We start from the raw sequence: 26,899 nt of genomic DNA on the forward strand, positions 1-26,899 counted from the left end.
TTGAACTGTTCCCTGGTATAATAAAATGGACACTTGATTTCACAACCCACCCCAATAATACCTTCCACACCACTGTCAAACTGCACTGCACATTCTCGGTAACATTCTTCTGAAACCTATTATTGTTTTCCCTTGTACTTCCTCAAAGCACTAATGCAACAAATTGATCTGCATGAACGCCATCTTTTCCACTGCACTTTGCTATCTGTGAAAATAATACACCATCAATTCACCTTTCACCTTCATAAACTAAACTAAATGTAAGACTCTTGCTGATTTCTGCTGCATTATAAAATCAGTTAAATTGGAAATGCTACATAAAGATTAATTAAACAAGGCATTTGAGAGTGCGTTCCAAGTTCAACGTTTATTTTTAATGGGTAAAAAACAAAGAATTCAAAAACTACAATACTATTCGATTTTCATGATAATGCTTTTTCAAAAGTAAAACAAAGGTGCTTAAAAGAGTGTGTAAAACATTTTTAAAGATACTGAACTGTAAGGACCTTTCAATATCATTGTATTAAATATTTGTAACCTAACAATAGAAAGATGGTTTTCAAATTCAATATAATTTTTAACATCAAAACACAAACTATTAAACAAATAAAAACAATTACATCTTTTTAAGTGCACAATGCTACAAAAATAACTAAACTTAATCTTTTTTTAACTTAGAAATTGTAAGTCTGGAAAAGTGCATTGAATAGGTGCTGCCAATTGAACCAATGAGGGCAGGTGGCCATAAAATTTTATAGTGCACAAGGGCCAGGTTGTTCCTTGCTATAGAACACTTACACACTCAAAGGCCTTTCATTTCTGAAGTCGACCATTATGAATGCACACAGGAAATACGTAAGTCATAATTCCAAATATGAGTCATGGAGTGTGCAGGGGAGAAGCTGAGTGATTGGAGGGTCAAAACAACTGCGGGGAGAAAGCAGGAGTGATTGGACACTGATGGTAGTCAGGAGATACTGTATCAGTAAAAGGGTAAATGGAAGATTGTTAGAGGGTGTTGGGAGGTGGTGGCAGCACAATAAAGTGGAAAATATATCAGGTTGGTTGAGGTAGGGGTGGATGTCACACATGGAGAAAGTATAGGTCACAAAAATAGGCAAAGAAGTTGTGAAGATGATATTATGAAGCTACAAAAATAATATAAATATGTTAAGTGGGTGGGCAAGTATCTGATCAATAATGTTGGGCAAATATGAAATTGTCCATTTTGGCAGGAAAAATAAACAAGGCAACATATTAATTAATAGGGAGAATTTGAAGAGTTCCAAAGATAATGTGGATGATTCATAATAGGCCAGTTTACAGATATGGCAAGAGAGTAAGGAAGTTAACAGAATATTACTGTTTATTGCAAGGGCAAATGAATAAACATATTGGGAGATTATGCTTCACTTACATAAGAGTATTGGTGAGACCACATCTTGCTGTTGTACACAATATTGATCTCTTAACTTAAAGAACGGTGATAATGCCTTGAAAGCAATTCATGAAAGTTTTATTTGGTTTAGGATAGTTGCCTTACGAGAAAACATTGGAGAAGCTAAGCACCTATCTGCTGGAGTTTAGACTTGACTGAAATATACAAGACCTGAGGGAATGTGGAGTGGAACTTTACTCACAAAAGAATCTGGAACTATGGGTCACTATTTAAAAGTAAAGTGCCACTCTTTTAAGAAGGAAATGAGGCTAGTTTTCTTCTCTCAGAGGCACTTGAGTCCTTTGAAACTTCCCTTCCTCAAAAGATAGCAGAAACTGAATCTGAATATATTTACAGCAGGGGCTGTTGAGAAGCAAGGGGTGAAAGGTTACTGTGGATATATTGCAATTACAATTGGACAAGACATTATATTGAAGTGTGGAGTAGGTTCAAGGGGACTCCTACTAAGCAAGGTGGAAAGCTGGAGACTGGGGGCAGGGATTGACTGAGGCTGGGAAATGGCGGTGAGTGAAGAGTGAGAGGGGTGGGTAGTGGGTATCTTATTGGAAATCAGTGTTGAGGGTTAATATGGCTGAGGTGGGGGTTGTGTTCATGATCATCACTGGCCAATGGAGCAGGTTGGTGGGCACTGGAGTAAGGGCAGGGGGAAATGTTCAGAACAGCAAAAACAGACAAGTGTTTTACCTGAAGACGAACAATTGGAGATGAGCTCCTAGCAGTGGACTTCACATATTTAACTAACGGTAAAATAGACTATTCAAGCTGTTGGAAATAGCCTGCATCACCCATAAGTTATTCATTTGTGGTGTAAATTAACAGATATTTTGTGCAGGAATATGTTACATGCCTCTGGATATCATACCACACATCTGACCTCCTCTGTGTACTAGTGCGTCAGAAGCATGGTGAATCCAAAATGAAACTCAAAGCAAGCCCCAAAATTTCCTTCATGATTTTTTTCCACACTTTAAATCTGAATTGCAGAGTACAAGAATGCTGCTCCACACAATTAAATTCCCAAGCTTTCATCTTTCCAATTCAGCCTCTAATATCTCTCCCCATGCATCGGCATCCATTTCGCACATACTTTTATGCAGAAGTTCATTTGCAGAACGAATGTAACTATAATGACCATTCAACCATGCTTGTTTTATGTTGCTTTTCTTGTAATTTCTCACCAGGGTAACCTAAAAATTAACAATGCAAAAACTGTTTAAACATTTTTAATATTCCTCTTACATTGGATGGCATGCATTGATTATAACTGCTCATAATTTGGAAGCTATAACTTTTACTGCATAATAATAAATGGTATAATTGCTCTCTAATATATGTGACAAATTATTTTATTTTTTAAAATAGATTATCAAAGATTAATATTACAGATCCACTCTTGTTTACAGTGGTGAGGAACCAACTGTGAACTTGGTACCAATAATGTAGTTTTGGGATCTCTTGAACCACAGAACCTACACAACTCAGGGAATGAGGATCTTTTTACAGCAAGTACTATAGTAATTGAAAACATATTTTCATGTACTGTTACATCTTTATAAGATTTTCTCAGAGAGGTGTGATTACCATCTTAAACTAAAAAAAATATACCTGTGGTACCATCTTGTTTTAGTGGCTATGTTACAACCACCTCCATCAGTGGAATTTTCAGGTGTGTGTCACAAGCGGGTTACAGAGGTAAGCCTCCATTACCAGTAGCATAGTTGTGTATTTAATAAATCTGAAATGCCTAAGAACTGGATTGAAATTGTCCAATCTTCTTTCATGATCAACATTTAAAGAGCTCTTAGACAGGATATGTACGAGTAAAGTTTAGAGGAACCTGGGCAAATGCAGACATCCCACCTCTCCTGGATGTTCTGGGAGTCTCCCGCATATTAATAGTGGCTCCCTGATGCCCGCAAATTATATACAATACCACGGAAATCAATTTTTTTGAGAGCGAGCGAGAGAAAAGCAAGAGAGAGTGTGAGAGCGACCACGAGAGAGAGCGAGCAAAAGATAGTGAGAGCGTGCGAGCGAGCAAAAGCAAGCGAGAACGCGCCATGGCAGAGTGTTCCAAAAAAAATATAAAACGTACATCACCCCAGACTACACTAAAGTGTACCCCTGCCTAATAGGTGTCAAAATAATGACAGTGTTGCTCACTGCACTGTTTGCAACAGTGACTTTTCTATTGCCCATGGTGGGTTAAGACTGTAAAAGACATGTTGAGGTGAGTTTAACAGGTGTCATTCATTCATTAGCATAGCTAACATTATTTAAACTAGCTGGCCAGCTGCTAAGGAGCTACTCTATTGCAGACATCCCACCTCTCCCGGGAGTCTCTCACAAATTGATGGTGCTACCTCCCTGAAATGAGTTTTTGCATGGTGGGATGTCTGCAAATGTGACCAGTTCAGATGGTGATCTTAGCTAGCATGGAACCTGTTTCCATGGGGCATTACTCTATAATTCCATGCATAACTTTCCACCCAGTAAAATGTTTTATCTGGGCTGGATTGGTGACAGGTGACTAACAATGCCCTAAAATTTCAGCCACCTGGTTCCCTAGTTAAAATAAATTAAATTAAAATCCAATAATTATCATTTACCAATCACTGAAAGGTAATTAATGGAATAGAATCTTGAAAGCAAACTCAAATGAAACAATTATTTAGAGAAGGCTGCAGTGTCAGGCCAAAGAATGATGGGGGATGGGGGATGGGGGATGGGGGATGGGGGATGGGGGATGGGGGATGGGGGATGGGGGATGGGGGATGGGGGATGGGGGATGGGAAGAGGGAAGAAAAGCAAAAGAAATATAGGAATAATTGAAACTGAGATACAAAGGAAAGATGGATTGAAAGTTAGTGTAAAAAGTGCTTTATTTTTTAAATTCCTCAAACTGTCACAGATTATTTACCTTCCATGAAAATCCGCTTGCTCTATCACATTGTAGTTCTCTTTTGCAGACAGCCAATGTTGTCAAGCAGTGATTACGCCACAGAAAGTCACTGTTTTCGATCAAATAATTCCAAGCTTTACATGTCATTGCTGCACTAGACAGGCTTTGGATGTCCAATTCACTGAAAATTTTCAGAGTTAGCTCTTGAGGTAAAAACTGAGCAAAATTGGGAGAGTTTTGTAATTCTTTCAGCTTGGTTGGGATATTTATTTTACCTTTAGCAACAGTAATATGTTTGTTTCTTTTGCAAAGTCTTTCCATTGTTGGTTGCTCCACAACTGCAGAGGTATTTTGAAAACCTATGAAACAGAATTTTACTATCTTATTGTTTTTCCACCATTTCTGTCTTGTAGATTAAAGTACATGGCCCCACCTAAATGTCAGTGTTGCTGTTTTTGTTCATCTTCCACTATTTCTTTCTGCACTACTTGTGTATTCTACTTCATTATCTCAGCTGCCATTTTTGGGGGGCGGGAATGCTTTACTTACACCAATTTCTAATTTCTCAATATATTCTACATTCTACTTTACGAGTCTCTGAAAAGGTTCTGTTGAACAATCATCACAGTAAACAGTTAACTCTGCTTTTCTCTCTCCCCTGAACTTCCCAACTTTGAGTGGTTCCATTGTTTGTTTTTGTCTTATTTATCATTCCTTTTTGTAAAAATATAGGCATAAAGCAAAATTTTAAGCGGAAATATCCCCTATAGCATAAAATCCTTTGCGTTATGTTTACCTCCAAATTGTGCCCCCAATCTGTAAATGTAATTTTAAAAAAATTATGGGTCATTGGTACTACAGGTCGACCTTCACTAATCCGGCACTATTGGGACCTGAGGAGTGCTGGATTAGTGAAAATGCCGAATTACAGAAGGATCACATTAAGCATAATCAATGCTGGATTATCAAAAGAAACGAGATTACAGGTAGTCGGATTAGTGAAGGTTGACCTGTACTACTCTTGATCATCTGTATCTGCCCTCAACTCCCGATGGAACAGTTTAGGAAATCATTTTTCAGGGTAAATAACAGTCAATGATGTTGCTGTGTGTTTGAGATCAAACAGAAGCTAAAACTGGTATAGATGCAAGATACCCTTCTGTAAAATTAGAAGGATGGCAGATTTGCTTCCTTGAAAGACATTACTAAAACATATGAGTTGCTGCAACTATCATCACTGCTATAACTAGGTTTGATGTAAATGAATTAAAATTCCCCAAATTCTGCCTCTGGATTTTAAAAACACATCAAGCTACTAAACATAGAAAACCTGCAGCACAATACAGGCCCTTCAGCTCACAGAGTTGTGCCAAACACGTCCCTACCTTAGAAATTACTAGTCTTACCTAAAGCCCTCTATTTTTCTAAGCTCCATGTACCTATCTAAAATTCTCTTAAAGACCCTGACGTATCCACCTCCACCACCATTGCCAGCAGCCCATTCCACACACTCACCACTCTCTGAGTAAAAAACTTACCCCTGACATCTCCTCTGTACCTACTCCCCAGCACCTTAAACCTTTGTCTTCTAGTGGAAACCATTTCAGCCCCAGGAAAAAGCCTCTGACTATTCACACAATCAATGGCTCTCATCATCTTATACACCTCTTATCAGCTCACCTCTCATCCTCTGTCACTCCAAGGAGGAAAGGCCGAGTTCATTCAACCTATTCTCATAAGGCATACTCCTAATCCAGGCAACATCCTCGTAAATCTCCTCTGCACCCTTTCCACGGCTTCCACATCATTTCTGTAGTGAAGCGACCAGAACTGAGCACAGCACGCCAAGTGTGGTCTGACCATGGTCCTATAATAGCTGCAACATTACCTCTTGGCTCCTAAATTCAATTCCATGATTGATGAAGGCCAATACACCGTATGCCTTCTTAACCCCAGAGTCAACCTGCACAGCTGCTTTGAGTGTCCTATGAACTTGGACCCCAAGATCCCTCTGATCCTCCACACTGCCAAGAGTCTTACCATTATTTCAGTAATTTAACTGTAATGTTTCCAAAACTACTGAACTTGTAAATTTAGCCCAAGCTATTCTTCCAGGACAAACATATCACCACTCATGCATCTTGCATGTTATACTGTGACCTTATTTATTGAAACTGTATGGTTTATTTTATCTGTTTACTTCTGGTATTTCTCAGTTAACTCCATACTGTTAAGTCCTTACCATTTAATGCTAATAGCACTACAGTGTTTCCAGAAGGTTTATTCTTTCACATTTCCAAAATCTGGCCTTTAACTATACAAGACAAATTCAGTTCTGTACCATGCTTGTCTTTAATTGATTTCATGGCACTTTTCCTATACAGTATTGAGAATTTTAAACAGTATCACTATCCCTCATTCAGTGCCACAAAAAAAGCAAATGATCTGTTCATTCAAAAATTTTAATGCAGATTTGAATCCGAAATAAGAGAAGCGATTTCTCATCATGAACTTTTATTGTTAACGGGCAGCATGGCCCATCAAACGCGGGTTGTTATTGTACCTTAGCCTTAAGGGTGTCCAGTGCAAGAGCAACCTTTTCAAATGCTTCAGCGAAGAAACTGACAATGGCTCAGAGCTTGTACAAACATACGCATAATATATACATTTTAAGTTGTCCACTGTAGTTCAAGCAAGGACTTCATTGTTTATGCGTATAACCACATTAGCACCAAACCTAATCGTAACCCTAACCCATAATATTAAACCAATGCCCACAATCAAAACAACAATTAAGATAATGCCCACAGACCACCTATATAAAAAAAATAGACGGCACACTCACTCCACTGATCGTAAGAGCTCTTCTCTGACTGAATAATGTTCCCTGCACACAACGCAGTGCTTAGGTCTCCCTAATAAAAATAATATAAACAATAAAACCTGGACCCCAAATAAACGCGAATTAGAACTGGACAGGGATAAGGAAGGCGTGGACAAAAGTAAAGTGGAGCGAGGCGGAAAGAGGAGTTCCCAGTTAAAAAAAACAGTAAACAGAAAACAAATAATTATTCTAGTGGCCGTAACCTGACACTAAGATAGGATTGGGACTTTCCCTACCTCAGTCAACAGCTCCATCCTTCAACCCGGTTCCTGCTGATTTAACCCCTCCCCAACTCCTGCCTCCTTCACCTACATCCCTTTAACTCTAACTCCTCCCATACTGCCTTCAACCACATTCACCCTTTTATTTGAGACTAACACACGCACAGCATACTGCCCAACTCATAAAAGGCAAAAATACATCACTCAGCCCCTCACATCTATTCTACCATTCAATAAACAACCCCGTCACCTGCTCTGCTGCTCTTCACTCGGGTTTTAAATGTCGGACTGTTGACGTTTGTTTGCATGGAAGTACGCATGCGCAGACGGGCGCAGGACCAGGAAATCATGTTCAGGCGCTTTGCCGCTGAGCATACCGGGAGCTGTAGTTTATTTGTGTGCATCGTGACAAGTTTTCGTTGGTTTGCCTGTTATTTTTTTCCTCTCTCAAAGGCAGTGGTTTTGGGAGTCGGCTGCGTTTTGGTTATAGTCTGGCTTGTGTTTGATGCCCAAAGGATATATTCTAAGATGATGTTGGAGTGTGTGGACGGGTCAGGGACCATCGACTTGCCTCCCGGCCTCACCACCATCGGGCGAGGGCCTCTCCTTGGGGTAAGTGCTATAGTAGCTGCTGGTAACGTCTCCGGATGGTTAAAGTATAATTGTATTTTTAACGGTGGAGGCGAAAGAAATTTCCGCAGGATTCACCGAACATTTTCCAATTACATCGAGCAACCCGTACTGAGGCAGGTCATTCCACTTCTACGTGATCCAGGCCGATGTTTATGATTTACTTTCAAATTTTCGTGTCCTATCAACGTGATCCTTGGTCTTTAATGTTCCTATACAGTTCCCATCGAAACACAGATTATGCTTGGCTGGACTGATATCTGTAACAGGAAGTCCTGCAAATTTAACATCCTTTCGCTTTAAAATAAAGCTTCTCCTGACTTTATTGCTCACTAATTTATTGATCTGCGTTTGTTTTTTGTTAAAAAATGCTGGAAATGGTCAGATGGGAGGAGGTAATAGTGGAAGGAAAAACGAGTTAACTTCGTAGGTCAATGACCCTCTGTTAAATCTGTTTTTATCTCTTAATCCCTTAAACAGCCTTTCCCTGGAATCTCTTCAATTTAAACAGTTGGTCTCCAATAACTTCAAAGTATAGTGCCCTTTAATGTAGCAAACATTTATTTCTGTGATTGACAAAACGAATGAGCCACATATAGCAATATTAAAAATATAGTAAATGCTTTAAATACTCTGTAGAACCGGAAGGGAGAAGAATAACAACATTTCAGATTGATGGAGCCAGCTACCAATCACAAGTATTGCTTACCTCCATCTCCGTATTGTTGCCTGTATTCCGTCTGGAGTCCAGCTCATCCTTTGCTGAATTCTTGCCGTACACTTTTGAGCTTTCAGCAGTCCTATCTTCCAATTGCAATCAGAATGCCACTTCTGTTATTGAATTGCATAGCCGTTTTAAACTCTAGTAGTTGATGCATTAAACTTTTTTTATTGTGATCATTCCTACTGATGAAGTTTTATTTTTTCCCCCTGGTCTATGCATATCTAATCACCAGATCTGTCCAGGCAATATTGAGATGTCTTGTTCTTGTTCTCCTTTGGTAGGATCATTCACTGCAGTAGGAAAATTAATATAACTTGGTTGTTTTATTCAATGGCCCGGACACCTTAAAACGCTATCTTTAACCCACATATCCTATCAAGCTGTCTGCAATAATATGTATGCGGAAGTTCACAAACCTCTGTACACCAAATTAAGATCCTGTGTTTAGTTCTCTCTGCATTGTTGTCTTGTCCAGCACATCCTGTTAAATCCCTTGTTAACACAGCACAATCTCTCAATTTTCTCTTTACTCATGGCTTTGCTGAATTTTCAGAATCAGAGTCAGGTTTATTAACACTGGCATGCAATGTGAAATTTGTTAACTTAGCAGCGGTAGTTCAATGCAATACATAATATAGAAGAAATAAAAACAAAATAAAACAATATTAAATAAGTAAATCAATTACAGTATATGTATATTGAATAGATCAAAAATTGTGCAAAAAATCAGAAATATATATTGAAAAAGTGAGGTAGTGTCCAAGGGTTCAATGTTCATTTAGGAATTGGATGGCAGAGGGGAAGAAGCTGTTCCTGAATCACTGAGTGTGTGCCTTCAGGCTTCTGTACCTCCTTCCTGATGGTAACAGTGAGGAAAGGTCATGCCCTGGGTGCTGGAAGTCTTTAATAATGGACACTGCCTTTCTGAGACACCGCTCCTTGAAGATGTCCTGGGTACTTTGTAAGCTAGTGCCCAAGATGGAGCTGACTAAATTTATGACCCGCTGCAGCTTTTTTAGGTTCCGTGCAGTAGCCCCTCCATACCAAACAGTGATGCAGCCTGTCAGGATGCTCTCCACTGTACATCTATAGAAGTTTTTGAGTGTATTTGTTGACATGCCAAATCTCTTCAGACTCCTAATGAAGTATAGCCGCTGTCTTGCCTTCTTTATAACTGCATCGATATGTTGAGACCAGGTTAGATCTTCAGAGATCTTGACACCCAGGAACTTGAAGCTGCTCACTCTCTCCACTTCTGATCCCTTCTGATTTCTTCAGATTTATAATGTCATACAAAATGAAAACAGACCTCTTGGTCCATTCTGGTTGTACCAACCATAAAGCACCTGTTTACACTTATCCTGCACTATTCTGATGTCTTTATATAATATCATAAGGCATAGGAGCAGAATTAGGCCATTTGGCCCATTGACTCTTCCACCATTTCATCATGGCTATTCTATTTTTCCTCTCAGCTCCAATCTCTTGCCTTCATGCCCTGACCAATCAAGAATCTATCAACCTCTGTCTTAAATATACATACAGACTTGACCTATGCACCTGTCTGTGGCAAAGAATTCCTCAGATTCACCACTTTTTGTCTAAAGAAATTCCTCCTCATCTCTGTTCTAAAAGGACATCCCTCTATTCTGAGGCTGTATCCTTTGATCTTAGACTCTCCCACCATAGGAAATATCCTCTTCACATTCACTCCATCGAGGCCTTACACCATTTGATAGATTTCAATGAGGTTACTCCTCATTCTTCTGAATTCCAGTGAATACAGGCCAAAACCATCATATGCTCTTCACATGACAAGATGTTCAAACCTGGAATCATTTTTGTGAACCTCTTTGAACCCTCTCCAGTTTTGGCACATTCTCTCTAAGATAAAGGGCCCAAAACTGCCCTCAGTACTCCGAGTGAAGCCTCACTGCTGCTTTATAAAGTCTCAACATTACATCCTTGCTGTGACTCACTTCTTTTTTGCTTGATTCCATTCCAGTTCCCAACAATTTGAATTTGGGATATTTATCTATTTTGGATTTTTCTAATCCAAAAATTCTTGCCAGTGGTTTAACTGTATATTATTTGGATGAATCCTTTAGGTTTCTGATAAACGAGTGTCCCGAAACCATGGCCTGCTGGAAGTATTAGATGAGAAGCTGCGCATTAAACCGGTGAGGAAATTTATGGCTCAGTAATATTTTTTAATATTCTACAAATGTCATGTTTTGATGATGGTTCAAAGGATAAAGTATGAATAATCCCAAATATTAATCTCTGGAAGCAAATTGGTTTAAAACTACCCAGATACAGAGCTGATACATGGATGGGAATCTACATGGGAGTTCTAGGGCATTAAGTGTTTTATGGGCTATGATGAGTAGGTAAATATACGTTATCTAGTTGATTTAAAAAAATTATCTTCAAACCATAATCTATCCAAGGAGGCCTTAGATCTCCCCCTCCCCCTCCCACTGTCAAATCTCTTACTATCTCTTCTTTCAGTTAGTCCTGACGAAGGGTCTCGGCCCAAAACGTCGACTGTACCTCTTCCTATAGATGCTGCCTGGCCTGCTGCGTTCACCAGCATTTTTTGTGCGTGTTACTTGGATTTCCAGCATCTGCAGATTTCCTGGTGTGAAGCCTTAGCTGAGCTGTTTTCCAAATTATTGACATTGAGATAATTCACTATTATTCTGGTTGGTCTGTAAAAAGGACGTCTGTAGATGGGATCTTGTGATAGAACTATTTAAAATTCTTGGTGAGATTTTCAATTCTTCATGTTCTTTAAAGTTGAATCTGTAGAGCTTTCAGAAAAGAAGAACTTTAGTAGTAATCAGAAGGCTTTCTCTTCCATCTCATGATATTGTGTCTAATCTTCTCTGCCAGCACCACTAAAATAACCAATGAATTTCAATCTTGAATTTTCTGTGCATCTACAGTCACCTGGTAGTCAATTTCAAAGAATCACAACTTTCTTCTCATCTTCGTCCTAAATTGCTGACACCTTATATTGAGAGAAGCAACCCTACAAGTGCTGTAAATCTAAAACATGAATCAAACATGCTGGAAGCTCTCATCAAAGTTGCTGGTGAACGCAGCAGGCCAGGTAGCATCTGTAGGAAGAGGTGCAGTCGACGTTTCAGGCCGAGACCCTTTGTCAGGACGAAAGGTCTCGGCCTGAAACGTCGACTGCACCTCTTCCTACAGATGCTGCCTGGCCTGCTGCGTTCACCAGCAACTTTGATGTGTGCTGCTTGAATTTCCAGCATCTGCAGAATTCCTGTTGTTTGCTGGAAGCTCTCAGCAGGTCAGGCAATGTTTATGGAAAGGCTTCATCGAGGACCTTTGCTTTATCTGCTGCAAAACAATCCTGGTGGCTACCCATTTCAGTTTGACTTTCTGTTTCTATTCTGCCATGTCAGTCAATAACCTCCTCTATTTCCATGATGAGGTCAAACTCAAGTTGGAGGAGCAATACCTTATATTTTGTCTGGGTAGCCTCCAACCTGATGGCATGAACTTCAATTTCTCTAACTTCCAGTAATTACACCCTCCCTCCCCCCCACCTTCTTTTCCACTCCCCAGTCTGGTTATACTCTTATTCATTCTTTTCTCCTCACCTGCTCATCACCTCCCTCTGATTCCTCTCTTCTTTTTACCCAGTCCTTTACCTCTTCCGCATAACACCTTCCAAGTTCTTACTTCATCCCTCCTTTCCCCTCACCTGGTCTCAACTATTACCTGCCAGTTAGTACTCCTTCCCCCACCGTCACCTCTTATTCTGAATTCTGCCCCTTCCTTTCCAGTCCTGATGAAGGATCTCAGCCAGAAATGTCAACTCCTCTCCATTGATGTTGCCTGACTTGCTGAGTCTCTCCCACACTTTGTGTGTGTGTGTGTTATTCTAATTCATGTTCTGCTTATCTGTCAAAAATCCAATATTCTGTAATGAAGAGTAGTGATTTAAGTGCTGTTGTGAAACTTTGTTGATGTAATTCACACTGCTTGTCATATTTAGCCAGTTTCTACTATGATGTTATTTTGCATATAAAGCAAAATGAGTAAGCAATCTAATTTGTTGATCATTTCCTTTGTACATTCCAGATACATGTTAATCCATGCTTCCATCAGTCCTCCAGTGGAGACCAGCTTCTGCCCTTGGAGAAAGATAAATGGCACTGGCTGGACCTAGGAGACCGCTTTTCTTTGCTGCCAGACAAATACATATATAAAGTTATTTCTTCTAGTTCTGACCAGACGTTAAGGTGACTGATTAATTTTAATAAATGACAAACACATGCATTGTGCAATAAAACAGTAACTGCTGAAAATCTCAGTCAGTGCAGGGAGAAATAAAGTTAACGTTTCAAGTCAATGACCTTTCATTTGATCAATGTGTGGCAGATTTACTCAAGGTTAATAGGGTGATTTTTTATAGATTATTTAACCTGGTCACTTTTTTTTACTTTTGAATGTTTGTACAAAATATTATAATATTTTGATAAAGGTGCTGTCATAGGACTATCAGCAGTTAAGTCTTATGTACACACTGGTCTGAAAGATCTCTTTTGTTCAATGGGTTTTGAGACAGTTTTTAAGATTATACACATCTAACTTCATCAATGGAGTTGTTTTTAATTGTCTTGAATTATATATATCTTAATATATTTACATTAGATATGGTTGACCCTATTTGCCTTGCAGTTTCTAATTTTATTTCCAGAACTTGCTAAGTGGCAGTGATTCTTGATTAATATGTGGAGAATTACTTTACATTTGCAACAAGCTGTGTGGCAATCGGAAGATATGCAGCTAATAAAAATAAAGATGCTTTCTCATTCTAAATTAATTGTATTCTTTTGTGTTGTGCATCAGGACAATAGAGTAAGATAATTACTGTTTTCTAAAAGTGAATGTAAAATGCAATGCAAAAGATAACTACATTTAAAAAATTCTCTCTAGGAACATTTCCTTGCCTTCCACATCTTTCTTTTTCCATCTTTGCTCAATTAACAGCTAGTTGCCTAGAAAATAACACTGCTTTACTTTTGTCTCTATACTTTCCAGGAATGAAATAATCAGTTAAGCCAAGTGACGCATGAGTTGAAATTTATTCCCTCTGAAACATCCGTTTTGGTGCCTTGTGGGGAAAATTTGGTTAAGTTAAATTGGGAGATCCTGAGATAATTAGTTTTCTTAAAGTAATCTTGTATTGAAATCCCTCACAGGGAAGTCTTTTAATGAGCTTTCCTTTTCCTGGCATCATCCACCATTATGCCCTATTTTTTCCAATAACCTGATGATATTTTTATTTTTTATCCTTTCTTAATGATCGCAAGTAACTGCTGAATGCTAAGGACATCAAGTACTGCAGGACTATCCCATCAGCGTTTGCTTGATAGAGATGGAGCTGGACTTATTGTGTACTGTTGTGCACAGTGCAATTTGCAATTGATTGTCTTGGATGTTTTTATTGTGATTGCAAGACTCTGTTGGATATTGGTAACGGTCTGGTTCATTGGTGAGTCTGATGGTGGAGTGGCTATGTTACCTCGGTTGTGGCGAAGACGAGGTCTTTGCCGTGGGGTGGCCTGTTGTAGTCGCCCACGAGAGGAGACGCGAGAGGCGGTGTGGGAGAGAGCAGAGCACTCTGTGGACTTGCTGGGAACTATACTGCGTTGGTGGCTGGCCTCTGCTGGTAGTGCTGCCCTCTGGTGTTTGCTCAGTGGTAGAATAAGCTGGAGCAGAACAACTTGTCATCATTCTACAGTCACGTGACTCAGGGACTTGTCTACATTATTTTATTTCTTTATGATTGTATGTTTTTCTGAAATCATAACCATATGTGCTATTTGTGCCATGTGGTGTGTGCTGTTGGTAATGCCTTTTGCACCTTGGCCCTCGAGGAATTCTGTTTCGTTTGGCTGTATTCATGTATGGTGACTGGAGATCTGAACTTAATGCAAATGCTTCAATCACTCATCCCCTGATTGCCCAAGAGTTCCACAGAGTGCTTCAGTCTCCAACTACACTCATGTCCATAACCTGCCTCAGTGTTACCTCTGTCTCATCAATTGTAATACCTCTGGTCCCTTTCTATCCTAATCCAAAGCATGGACTCCGATCGCTCTTTGTTCCCCAATCTTGATCAAAGTCATAAGCTCTATTCTCTCCCCTCATTACTTCCATCTCTTTGACCCTCAACTCAGCAGTGTCAGGTAAATGGCCACCAGTAAAATTTATCCCACCCAACCTCCTCACTATGTATTCAGTTTGTAACCCAAATCCCAGACACACATTGTTGCTCCTGAAAATTTCAAATTGCCTTATGCTCAGGGTGATATCATATAATATTTACCCATATCCAAAATTTATTGTACCAGTTTTGGTGTATTATAATTTCTAAGCTAATGGTTCTATGAATTGATAAAATATATAAAATACATTATCATAAGGGTACTTTAAATGTAAACATTATGGTATGTATTAAATAACAACAAATTCGAAAGAAACTTAAAAATTGAAACACAGAAATGACTAAAGTGTTAAGAACAGTCATGTTTTTGCAGAATAGCAGTCATGATTAAGTTGCTGAATAAAATACCTCTGTTTGCCTCAAATGATGAATTAGTGCATTTGTTAAATGTGGATTATTTATGGATATTATTTTCAAATGTTTTACGAGTCCACAATATTTTGTGATGGGACCATTTTACTGAGATATTTAAATTGTTATGCCAATTAGAAAACGATTGTGAAATGAAAATTAATTTCATGTGCTGTACCAACAGGTTTTGTCTTGAATGTAAATTGAGCCTGCAGTGATAAGGCAATAAAATATTTCTGTCATTTCTATAATTACAGAAACAGTGACCTGTCCAGTTTTGAAGATGATCAATCTAACTCAGAAAGTTTGCAAATAGGTCAAAAGAAGTTTACAAATGGCTCTGAGAAATCGGAGGATTACACAGAACAACCGACTGAATCTTTCAAGCCAAAGACAAGTGATCCAAAAGCCAAATCCAGCACATTTGAACCAAAGAACATTTTGGAGAATACGGTATACTTATATAATTAATCAATGTTTTGTTAATTAGAAACCAGTTCATACATTTTAACCATGCTAATACTATGCCAGCTGAGTGAGAGCAGGTTTGGAGCTCTGAAATCTTGAATTATCTATTATTTCTAAGCATATGTGCCATGTTTCCAAGCCCAGGATTTATTAATTTATTAATTTATTAATTATCTTTAAAAAGTTAGGTGTCAGTAAAAACATCCATGAAGCAGTTGGGTTTCCATGACAGTCCGACAGCATCATCACTCCTTCTGGATTTGAATACCAGGTTTATTTAATTACTTGAATTTAAATTATCCTAATAGTCTTGTGAAATAACCATTCAGCAACTTTCTAAATTTGTTTTAAGATGATAAAATTGTGTACCTTCAATCAATATACTGAAGTTTTGCAGAGCCAGCTGTTTGCATTTAATTAGCGCCTTGAACATAATATCCCATGGCTCATCAGGGTTTTAATATCAAAACAGCATGCTGAATAAAATTGCAATTATAAAGAAGAAAACACAAAGGTTTTTGATATATAATTATACAGTATATAATGTGTATAACTTTGTCAGCTGAAAGCACAGCTATGAGGAGAAGGAAGAAAGCGCTAAGAAACTCTGGGTGGGGGCTGAGAGTTGAGACTGGTGGCAGAGAGAAAATGTGATAAGGTCTTGATTGTTTTGAACCATGAGGATGAAAATATAATATTTCATTGAGAGATTGGGAGCTAACATTACATAATGAGATCCAATGTAGTAAGTGAAGAGACTTAAGTATTTGCCAGCAAAGTTCGGGATGATCTGAAATTCACAGAAGTTGAGAACGGGAAGTCAGTAAAGTAATTTACTGGATTACAAACACAAGAAAATATGCAGTTGCTGGAAATCCAAGCAACACAGACAAAATGCTGGAGGAACTCAACAGGCCAGGCAGCATCCATGGAAAAGAGTAAACAGTCGGCTCTTTGGGCTGAGACTCTTCATCAGGACTGGAGTAGCTGTTTTTGATGTTATAAAGTTAGCTGAGCCAAAGCAATAGCAGATGCTGCAGAGTTGGAAGCTGTCATTCAGATTTTTAGATGAGTATTTCCTCATACTCTAATAATTCTTCAGACTTTCAGACAGCAACAGCAGCATGTATTGTTTCTAAAGTATCCCATTATTATGTAATTTATTTTAATCTGCAGAGCACCAACAAATTTTGGCAACTATCGTCAGTTCATTTGTGATCTTTATTAATAAATTTCTACGCCTCTAACAGCTCACGTTAAATGATCAAAATATTTTGATTTGTTTTGATGCAAGTTTTGCATATTAACAAAGACCATTAAATGAATGGTAAGACAACGTGTAGTTGATTGCTGGGTGTAGTAGCACTACAATACTTGTTTATAATCTATAATTAAAGTTTTAAATTAATCCTGTGGTTTGTTGATATTTTTAATCCCTTTCAGTTGTTCAGTATTTTAATCTGAAATTTTAAGTGCATTGGATGTCACCTAGCAAAAGTCTGTTGATTCTAAAAAGATTTCAGTAGATTGGCAGGTAGCAAACGTAATCCCACTAATTAAAAAAAGAAGGGAGATTAAAAAATGGAAAACTTTTTATCTGACATCAATTGTACCTGATTATTAATCAAGTAGATACAGTATTTAGAAAAAATACTAGGATTAGGTGGATTAATTATAGGAAAATCATAATTGACTTGTGTATGAAGAATTTTGAGATTGGATTCAGTAGAATAGATTAGGAAATGAGTGGATGTAGTGCATTTGAGCATTTGGATGATTCAAAACATTCAGGCTTTGGATAAGGTCAAAATTAGAGGACATGGGAGTGGTGGAAATAGAGAGAAAAATTGTTTCCCTATCAGGAATCGGAATCACATAGCAAGAGGTTGGCCATCGAGAATGGGTGAGAAAAACTTTTCACTTAGGCTTGTGAATCTGTCGATTTCTTTACCGAAGAGACCTGTGGATGCTCAGTCACTGAGTAGATTCGAAAGAAATTTGTAGATTTTTGCATGTTAAGGGAATTGAGGTTAGTACTGCTGAGGTAAAAGGTTAACCATGATCTTATTGAACCATGCAGCAGCTATGAGGAGTTGGAAAATCTTAGTAAGATAATGGTAAGACACTTTGGATTCATACCACTTCCGTTCTGCTCTTGATACTGGCAATCTTGTCTTGCTGCTGTCAGTCTTGCAGGATTTCAACCCAAAACATTCACAGTTTAGATCCTCTCATAGATGATGCTTATCCCTCTTGAGTTCCTCCAGCACTTTCTTTCTTGTTCCACATTCCAGCATCTGTAGGCTCTTATGCCTTCCGAGTTTGAAAATCTTGCTGCTTCTTTTTTTTTGTCTACTAATTCTCAAGGATGCTTAGCAAAAATCTGGAAGCATTCTACAATATCCTTGATGCTGATTGCCCTATGAATTGAAGCCATTTTTTGCTTTGGTCAGCTTTTTTTGCTACTTTAGAACCACAGATGATGCTATACCATAATGTCACCAAAATGGAGATCTGTGTTATTCCTGAAATCAAATTTGCTGATTTGGATAAAAGGTGTAAAATACTGTGAAATTGTATACGGATTGGATCCTCTCTCCAATTTCAAGTGAACTTGCTGAAAGTATTTAAATTTTCTTTGTGAATTTAGATTTGATGACCTTGAAATTGAAGGAAGTGCTTATAGAACGAAGTCAAATTTTATTCTTCTCCTTCTGATTGTAGACTTAACTTTCATTTTACATAGAACATGGAACAGTACAACATAGGAACAGGCCTTTGGCCCACAATGTTGTGCCGAAACAATTAGATTAGCAATCAAATGGCTAATTGAACTAATCTCTTCTGTCTACTCAATATCGGTAGTCCGCCATTTTCCTCACATTCATGTGGCTATCTAAATGTCCCTTAAAATTCCCAATGTTTCTGCCTCTACCACTGCCCCAGGCAACGCATTCTAGGCCACCACTCTCGTGTTTTTAAAAAAAAGTAAACTTGCCCCTCACATCTCCTTTTGAATTACCCCGTCTCACCTGAAGTACATGCCCTCTGGTATCAGACATTTCAGCCTTGGGGGGGAAAGATACCGTCTGTTTATTCTGTCTGTATTTCTCATAAACTTACAAACCTCTATCATATCTCCTCTCAACCTCCACAACTCAAGAGAAAACAACATAAGTTTGTCCAACCAGTCATTATAGTACATGTCCTCTAATCCAGGCAGCATCTTAGTAAACCTCTTTTGCATCCTCTCCAAAGCCTCGTCGTCCTTCCTATAATGGGATGACCAGAACTGTATGCAATACTCTAGTTATAAAACTAGAGTTTTATATAGCTGCAACATAATTTCCTGACTTTTGAACTCAATGCCTGGACTAATAAAGACAAGCATATCATATGCCCTCTTAACCACCCTATCAACCTGTGTAGCCACTTTCAGGGAGTTACAAACTTGGACCCCAAGATCGCTCAGCTCATCAACGCTGTTAAAGATCTTGCCTCTAGCAGTGACCTGCCTCTTTACATTTGACCTACCAAGGTGCAACACTTCACATTTAGCAAGGTTAAATTCAGTCTGCCCTGTTTCTGCCCATATCTGCAACTGTTCTATATTCCACTGTATTCTTTGCCTGTCATTAGATCCTCAACACCTTCAGTCTTTATATTATTGTCAAACGTACTAACTCACCCATCTACATTTTCATCGAGATTGATAGGTTCTTGATTGGACATGGCATCAAAGGTTACAGAAGGCTGGGAACTGGGGTTGAGGAGGAGCGGGAAAAAAGGATCAGCCATGATTGAATGGTGGGGCAGACTTGATGGGCCAGATGGCCTAATTCTGCTCCTATGTCTTATGGTCTTCTGGTCTAAGTCCCTTCAACCACTACCTTCTGTATTCTATGGGCAAGCCAGTTCTGAATCCAAACAGCCAATTCACCATTAATCCCATGCATCTTAATCCAGACATCCCACCTCTCCCGGAACTTCCGGGAGTCTCCCGCATATTAATAGTGGCTCCCTGATGCCCGCAAATTATATACAATATCACGGAAATCAATTTTTTTGAGAGCGAGCGAGAGAAAAGCAAGAGAGAGTGCGAGAGCGACCACGAGAGAGAGCGAGCAAGAGACAGTGAGAGTGTGCGAGCGAGCAAAAGCAAGCGAGAGAGAGTGAGCGATAAAGCAAGTGAAAGCGTGCCAGCGAGAAAGCAAGCGAGAACGCGCCATGGCAGAGTGTTCCAAAAAAAATATAAAGCGTACGTCACCCCAGACTACACTAAAGTGTACCCCTGCCTAATAGGTGTCAAAATAATGACAGTGTTGCTCATTGCACTGTTTGCAACAGTGACTTCTATTGCCCATGGTGGGTTAAGACTGTAAAAGACATGTTGAGGTGAGTTTAACAGGTGTCATTCATTCATTAGCATAGCTAACGTTATTTAAACTAGCTGGCCAGCTGCTAAGGAGCTACTCTATTGCAGACATCCCACCTCTCCCGGGAGTCTCCCGCAAATTGATGGTGCTATCTCCCTGAAATGAGTTTTTGCAGGGTGGGATGTCTATTAATCTGGATGAATCTCCCATGAAGAATGCCTTACCAAAATTCATGTAGACAACATCTACAACTCTCGTGAGTCACCCTTGTCAAGTTAGTGAGACACGCCTTGCCCTGTACAAATCCATGCTGGCTTTCCTTAATTAGACTATGGTTTTCCAAGTGATCATAAATCCTATCACTAAGATTTCTCTCCAGTAACTTCCCTACCACTGAGGTGAGACTCAACGGTCTATAGTTTTCAGAACTGTTCCTTGTTCCTTTCTTGAACAATGGACTAGCATTAGCTACTCGCCCGTACTCCAGGACCTCACCCATGCTCGAGAGGACACAAAGATATTGGTCAAGGCCCCAGCAATCTCTTCATTTGTGGCTCTCAATAACCTGGGGTACATCCCATTAGGCCCAGAGGACTTGTCCACCTTAATGCTCTTTAAATGAACCAACACTCCCTCCACTTTTACTTCAAAATTTTTATTGTCATATATTCAAATCATCCTTTCTAATGGATTTTGAAATTGAAGCATTCCTGGTTCTGTTGATGAATCATCAGAAATGAGAAAATTATACACTAAGCAGCAACAAGAAGGCTGGATCTGATGAGGGAACATCTGTTACCAGTCCCTTTGAAAAATTAGCTGGTGGAAACTGCTCTGAAGTAGCTTCAGTATCAGTTCTTTGAGGTAGGGAAGAAGTCTGTCACAACTTCAGCTCACATTTGCTATGTACTTTTCTGTCTGTGGTAAACATCTGGCGAGGATGGGATTGAGCAGTTTTAATGTCCACGTATTATACTTCCACATGGCAAAATATTACATGCATTGTAAGATGGTCGAATTATCTTGCAGTCAAAGAATGAGCAACAGAAGAATAGTAATGCATCACTGAATCCTGTGCAGAGGAAAAGGATCTTGCCAGCTTGGATGCTGCAAGTTCCAAATGAAATACAAAGTACTTCACCTTCTGTCAATAAACAAGGTAGGACTACAGGCTAACAGTTTTTATTGAATTTTCTTTTTACTTAATAGATTTCCCACTGGAATTGTCCAGTGTTTCTGTGCAACAGAGAACCTTCTCTGATCTAAATTTGTACATACACCCAGTGGCCACTTTATTAGGTACACTTGTACACCAGCTCAGCCAATCATGTGGCAGCAGCTCAGTGCATAAAAACATGCAGATATGGTTAAAAGATTCAATTGTTCATACCAAACGTCAGAATGGGGGGAAAAAAGTGATATAAGTAACTTTGACCATGGAATGATTGTTGGTGTCAGACAGGGTGGTTTGAGCATGTCAGAAACTGCTAATCTCCTGGGATTTTCATGCACAATAGTTTCCAGAGTTTACAGAGGATGGTGCGAGAAACAGAAAAGAAAAATCCAGTGAGCAGCAGGTCTATGGGTGAAAATGCCTTGTTAATGAGTGAGGTCAGAGGAGAATGATCAGATTGGTTCAAGCTGACAGGAAGGCAACAGTAACTCAAATAAATTCACATTACAACAGTAATATGCAGAAGAGTATCGCTGAATGCACAATACATTGAACCTTGGAGTAGATGGGCTGCAGAGCAGAAGACTACACCGGATTCCACTCTTGTGTCTAATAAAATGGCCACTGAGTGTATTATGGCAGGCTTGAAGAAAAGCAACAGGGTATGAACTTAGTGTAGTTTCTGCAATAGCATTTTGTTCAAACGTTATGATAGCTACTTTTAAAGGTCACAGGTTAACAAACCTACTGACATTCAATGCCCTCCTCTGTCATTCTCAGGTAGGTGTGAAACATCTCCTTGCTCTATTCCATAAAAAGCGAAGAAGCACTACCAAATTGTTTACTTTATGCTAATAATTGACTTCTGATCTATCTCATTAACCAACTTTATTGTTCTGTGAGAGATTTGTATGAAAGTTAGCTGCAGCATTTCCTTCATTATTAAAATGTGTAATACTTCTATGCATTTAATTGAATCATTTTGAGGCATCCAGAGTACATGAGAGGTGATTTGTTTCTAAATAGTCATGTAATTTATTTCAAATTCTGCAAATAACATAGATGTATTTAGGTTAAAAGTAGGTTAATACACTGCTTTTATCTACTTGGAACTTCTTCCGTTCAGAATGTCTATAACAGGTGTAGGATGAGATCTCGAATCATAGACTCTACTGTATGTCCTACATTTATGAATTAAGTGACCTAAGTACTATTGGGTCTATATTTACTGTATATCCTTAGTTGTCTTGTGAAGTTGGTAGTCCTGGATTTAAAAGTAGTGCTCTATGCTTTGACGTTGTTCTTCAACTAGCAGATGTTTCTCCAGATAGGTTTGGACTCCGACTCCTACCAAAGGTATTCTGCAGGATTTCAAATCAGTATGGATGTTTGGCATGGGGCTGAAAGGGTCACAGGCAGGAGGATATGGAGCATGTTTCTGTCAGCTGTTTACTTGCTTCTCTATCACTAATAGGCCCCAATCAGGGTCCAGTATTTGCTTCAATTTAGCTGCTACATGTCACCTTGCCTTTGTTATTCTTAAACGATTTGCAGATTTAATCAGCTGGATTGAATAGTAAAAATAAAAGCTGAAGCTGCCAGATAGAATATTGCCCATTTCTATATTCCTGTCAGCTGTTGACTAATACTGAGATCATTCAAAATTGCTCACTAACAAGTTTCAAATTAAGTTTGCAAATTTAACAATGGAAATGGCTCAACAGAAAAAGACGAGTTATGTCAAAATAAAATCAGTAAGTCCACGTCAGGAGTGGTAGTTATCATTCAGATGTTTTGGCTGCCCACATATCAGCAAGATAGAAAACAGCAGCAGTGGTTGCAAATGCAAGGATCAGAGGAGAACTTGTAAGTTTGATTGCCAATGAGCAAGGTGAGCATTGTGGTAAATATAAACATTTTTTGTCATAATTGAATAATGTCTTTCTTTTGGCAGATGAAAATTTCCTACAAAATAATTTACTGATGTGAAGACCTTGTTCACGCTGTGGTTTTGGGTTCCACAATGGCAGGAAGGGATGGTGTGCTTCTCTCTGCAAACTTGGCTTTTCTTAACAGTGCGAAAAGGAGTGACATGTTACTACCATAGAAACTCATACTGCTTGATGTTTTTCTCAGCTCTACATGTATGAGAGTTGTTTGTTTCCTGGACAGAATACAATTCTGGCCATTTCCAGCTCGAATTGCTCCATTTCTTGAAGTTTTTCTGGAGATTTTGTGTTATGAAATGCATGCATTAATAGCTTAGGTCATGTGGAATGACCGAATTTCTCATGAAGCTCTCTCAGTTAGAATTTGGATGTCACTTTTCTGAAGTGTGCCTGCCATTGAGAACTCTCACGACAACCAGTAGTGCTGCTTTCTGAGTTGGGCGGGTAATCTTACTCCTCTTCTTCTAGGCAATTCCTGGGGTCACTGTTGCGGGCTCTGAATTGGTGATGAGGCCAATATGGAACCTGCTGACTCTGGCACTTACAAGGCAGGAGGAGTTACTTGATAGGGCAGATACTTTGGAAGATGTTTTGTTATTTCCAATATCTGCTTTGGGTTTCTTGTGCCTTTGCCAATGGAATGTGGTTCTCAGTACATAGAAAGAAGATGATTGAGGAGGATGATGTGATTCCTCGTGGCAGATGGCAAGTAGACTCATAAATAGTTGCATCAATGAAATTTACCTCCTTTCTTGAAGATGGTAATAATTTGAAGATCCGAAGTATAGTTTCCAGATTTGGCGATTAAAGATGAATTTGTGACTGAAATTCCTTTAAAGTTTAGAACTCTAGAAGGGCTGCTCTCTTTGGGTGTCTGGATGATAGATGGCCTTGATAGTGCAACAGATTTCATGCATATCATGATTAGCAATGAGTTGTTGACCCCCCCCCCCTTTTCTCATCCAGTTTTTTAGGGATCACTGAACCTTGCCTTCAGGCAACTAGAGCTATTTTTTCCCCTTTTAGAGCACACTGGAGCTTGCAGTCCTGGAACATGTTGCTGCTTATGATTAATTAGCTCTTAGATCTGTTGGTCTTTCTCATCAAACCTGTCCCAGTGCTTCCTGGTATTGAATGTAAAATTTCAGTTAGGTTTTCTCTTTCAGTGCAAGACTTTTTTTTGTTTTACTTTATTTTTTAGCTGATTTCTTATCCAAGATAACTCTTAAAAACTAACAGAAATTGTTGATCATTCAGCATATGTGAGAAGAGAAACAAGGCTCACACGTTTATCATAATTGAACTGGTTGCAACTATCCCATTCTGAATCTCTAGCTATAAGTTATTTAATGTTTGTATCACCACATAATATCTATTTACCCCAAATGTTAATTAATCATTGTGGATGTGAGGCCAATGGGACACAGTTGCCTGTGTATGTTTAATCAGCTATCACATTCATTTATCATTTTGTAGGATGTCCTTAACCATATTTAACATGTTCATAATGACTACTTTGAACTTTTAAATCTAATAAATGTGATCTCGATTTCCTACTTGTCAGACCGGTTGAATTATAAATGATTATGGATTTAAGGAAAGCTGAGTGGCTGACTTTTTATTATGCAAAGTTTTCCATTGCAGCACCTATTATTCTCAAAATAGCATTTTTTTTTTTTCTGTACCTGTCCTGCTTCTGTCCATTGGAGTCCTAACAATTTTAAAGGGCTGAATTGATAGCTCCAATGACATCCCAATGGATGACTGAAGCTGAGTCCTGATGAGAGACCTTGGCTTCAAACATCAACAGTTTATTCCCTTCCACTGATGCTGAGTTCCTCCAGCATTTTGTGTGAGTTGTTTGGTAGTTAAATCTAACCTATGAATCATTTCATATGCACCCATGCTTCTCTGTGATCATCAAGTCATTCTTTTCCACAATCTCATTGGTATTAGTCATATTCTGTGATTGTGTGCTTTGAGTAAAATGCATGAATCTCAATCATTTAGACTGACACAATAATATGATTTGTCTATGGAAGTATTCAGACAATTAGACATAAATGTAGAATTAGGCCCATCTTGTCTTTTCTGCTTTCGATCATGGCTGATTTATTTTTCCATCTCAATCCCATACTCCTGCTTTCTCTCTGTAATTTTTAATGCCTTTGCAAACAAGACTCTATAAACCTCTGCTTTAAGTATACCTAATGACTTGGCCTCAACAGCTGGTGTTGACAATGGATTCCACAGATTCACCACCCTCTGGCTAAAGAAATTCCTCCTCATCTCCGTTCTAAATGGACGTCCCTATATTCTGAGGCTATGGCCTCTGGTCCTGGACTCAACTCACTCACTATAGGAAGCATTCTCTACATCCAGGCCTTTCAATATTCTAAGGTATATACATTCTGGATTTCAACTAGTTAGATGCATTTTGAGTACTCGGGATCATAGATTTAATGTCCTGATGTGAAAAATCTGTATTTCATTATATGTAAGCAATATTTGGATTGTAATCTGTTTTCATTTTGTCTTATTCCAATTTTGGCCTATTGAAGTATTCTTAGGCTGCTGATTTTGGCTGGCTATTGTGCTTTATTTTTATTTTAGTTTTTTAATCTCTTCAATTAGATTTCTGAAAGCATCCCAGTAAAAAGGCTTAAACAGTGTATGCAAGTGATTCAAGTATTTCCTATCTATTTTACATAGTTTTGGTGTAACTTTATCCATGGTTGATGCTCATAGCAAGATCCACGTCATAACTTTAAATGATCTGCTGAAAAAATTGCAGTTACTTTTAAGTGCATTAAATGGAGCCAATAAAAATAATGCATTGACCCAAAAACCTGAAGATTTTTACGGCTTTTATGTTTGGAATTGATTTTAAGCTTATAGTGCTTAAGCCAGAATACTTTACTCATTAGCTGCTCTGGCATTCTTATTCGGGACATTTGCACAAAATTGAGTCCTACTGGTCCTTGAGCCTGTGACATCATTCAAATAGAATATAGTTTATTAAGATCATAACTCCAGATACACATCTTTGCGTTTCTCTAAATATGTTTGAGTAACAAACACTATTAATGACATAAAAATGAGTGTATGACAGCATCTATATGTGGATGTGGTGGATTTTAGGAATGTGTTTCTTAATTTTTGTTTTAACAAACATTCAGGTTCTAACTTTTAGACAATCTTCATTGAGAAATAGATTCTATATCTGTGGTGAAGATTCCAAGATTGAAATTTTATATCCTGCAGGTGTCGTCTGTGGCATTCTCTTCTAGACACTTATCAATTCAAGTTATCATTTATGCAGAGCGATTTTATATATTTGTGAAATAAAAATAATATTTGATTACTAGCCCATCAGATATAACCAAGCATTTTTGATGTGGCTGTTGGTCAGGGAACTATCCAGAGTCTCCCATCACCATATACTTAAATTTGAGGCGTATGGCCCTTTGTGTTATTTCCAAGTTGCAACATTGCC

The 26,899-nt window shown here is 38.6% G+C and overlaps 2 protein-coding genes across 3 annotated transcripts in view; one reads left to right on the top strand and one right to left on the bottom strand.

Moving 5' to 3' along the window:
• Nucleotides 1-354: 354 nt before the first annotated feature.
• On the bottom strand, nucleotides 355-7,879 carry LOC134350641 (F-box only protein 48). 2 transcript variants are annotated; one of them, XM_063056127.1, is made up of 3 exons: nucleotides 7,717-7,879; nucleotides 4,380-4,720; nucleotides 355-2,646 (listed from the first exon to the last, which is right to left on the bottom strand). In XM_063056127.1, exons 1-3 carry the CDS (start codon nucleotides 7,868-7,870, stop codon nucleotides 2,485-2,487), a joined length of 657 nt encoding a protein of 218 aa, XP_062912197.1. In that variant the 5' UTR covers nucleotides 7,871-7,879; the 3' UTR covers nucleotides 355-2,484. The 2 variants fall into 2 exon arrangements, with proteins under 2 accessions (XP_062912197.1, XP_062912198.1); XM_063056128.1 differs by lacking the exon at nucleotides 7,717-7,879 and adding an exon at nucleotides 6,042-6,800.
• Nucleotides 7,879-26,899, top strand: part of aplf (aprataxin and PNKP like factor) — a 41,941-nt gene continuing 22,920 nt past the window's right edge. The window contains exons 1-5 of the mRNA XM_063056125.1: nucleotides 7,879-8,078; nucleotides 10,929-11,000; nucleotides 12,934-13,094; nucleotides 15,694-15,889; nucleotides 21,310-21,439. Coding sequence (XP_062912195.1) covers nucleotides 7,995-8,078; nucleotides 10,929-11,000; nucleotides 12,934-13,094; nucleotides 15,694-15,889; nucleotides 21,310-21,439 — 643 coding nt within the window. The 5' untranslated portion in view covers nucleotides 7,879-7,994. The remainder of the gene's footprint in view (nucleotides 8,079-10,928; nucleotides 11,001-12,933; nucleotides 13,095-15,693; nucleotides 15,890-21,309; nucleotides 21,440-26,899) is intronic.

Source organism: Mobula hypostoma, chromosome 8 (genome assembly GCF_963921235.1).
Source record: "Mobula hypostoma chromosome 8, sMobHyp1.1, whole genome shotgun sequence".
NCBI lineage: Eukaryota > Metazoa > Chordata > Chondrichthyes > Myliobatiformes > Myliobatidae > Mobula > Mobula hypostoma.

Bases quoted from the DNA above. Each gene is read 5' to 3' on its own strand.
- LOC134350641 (XM_063056127.1), bottom strand. From the start codon at position 7,870: ATGCACACAAATAAACTACAGCTCCCGGTATGCTCAGCGGCAAAGCGC. The intron at 4,721-7,716 runs GTGACGGGGTTG...TCTGTTTCATAG, and splicing joins AGTGAAGAGCAGCAGAGCAG to GTTTTCAAAATACCTCTGCA. The intron at 2,647-4,379 runs GTAAATAATCTG...GTTAATTTTTAG, and splicing joins CAAGCGGATTTTCATGGAAG to GTTACCCTGGTGAGAAATTA.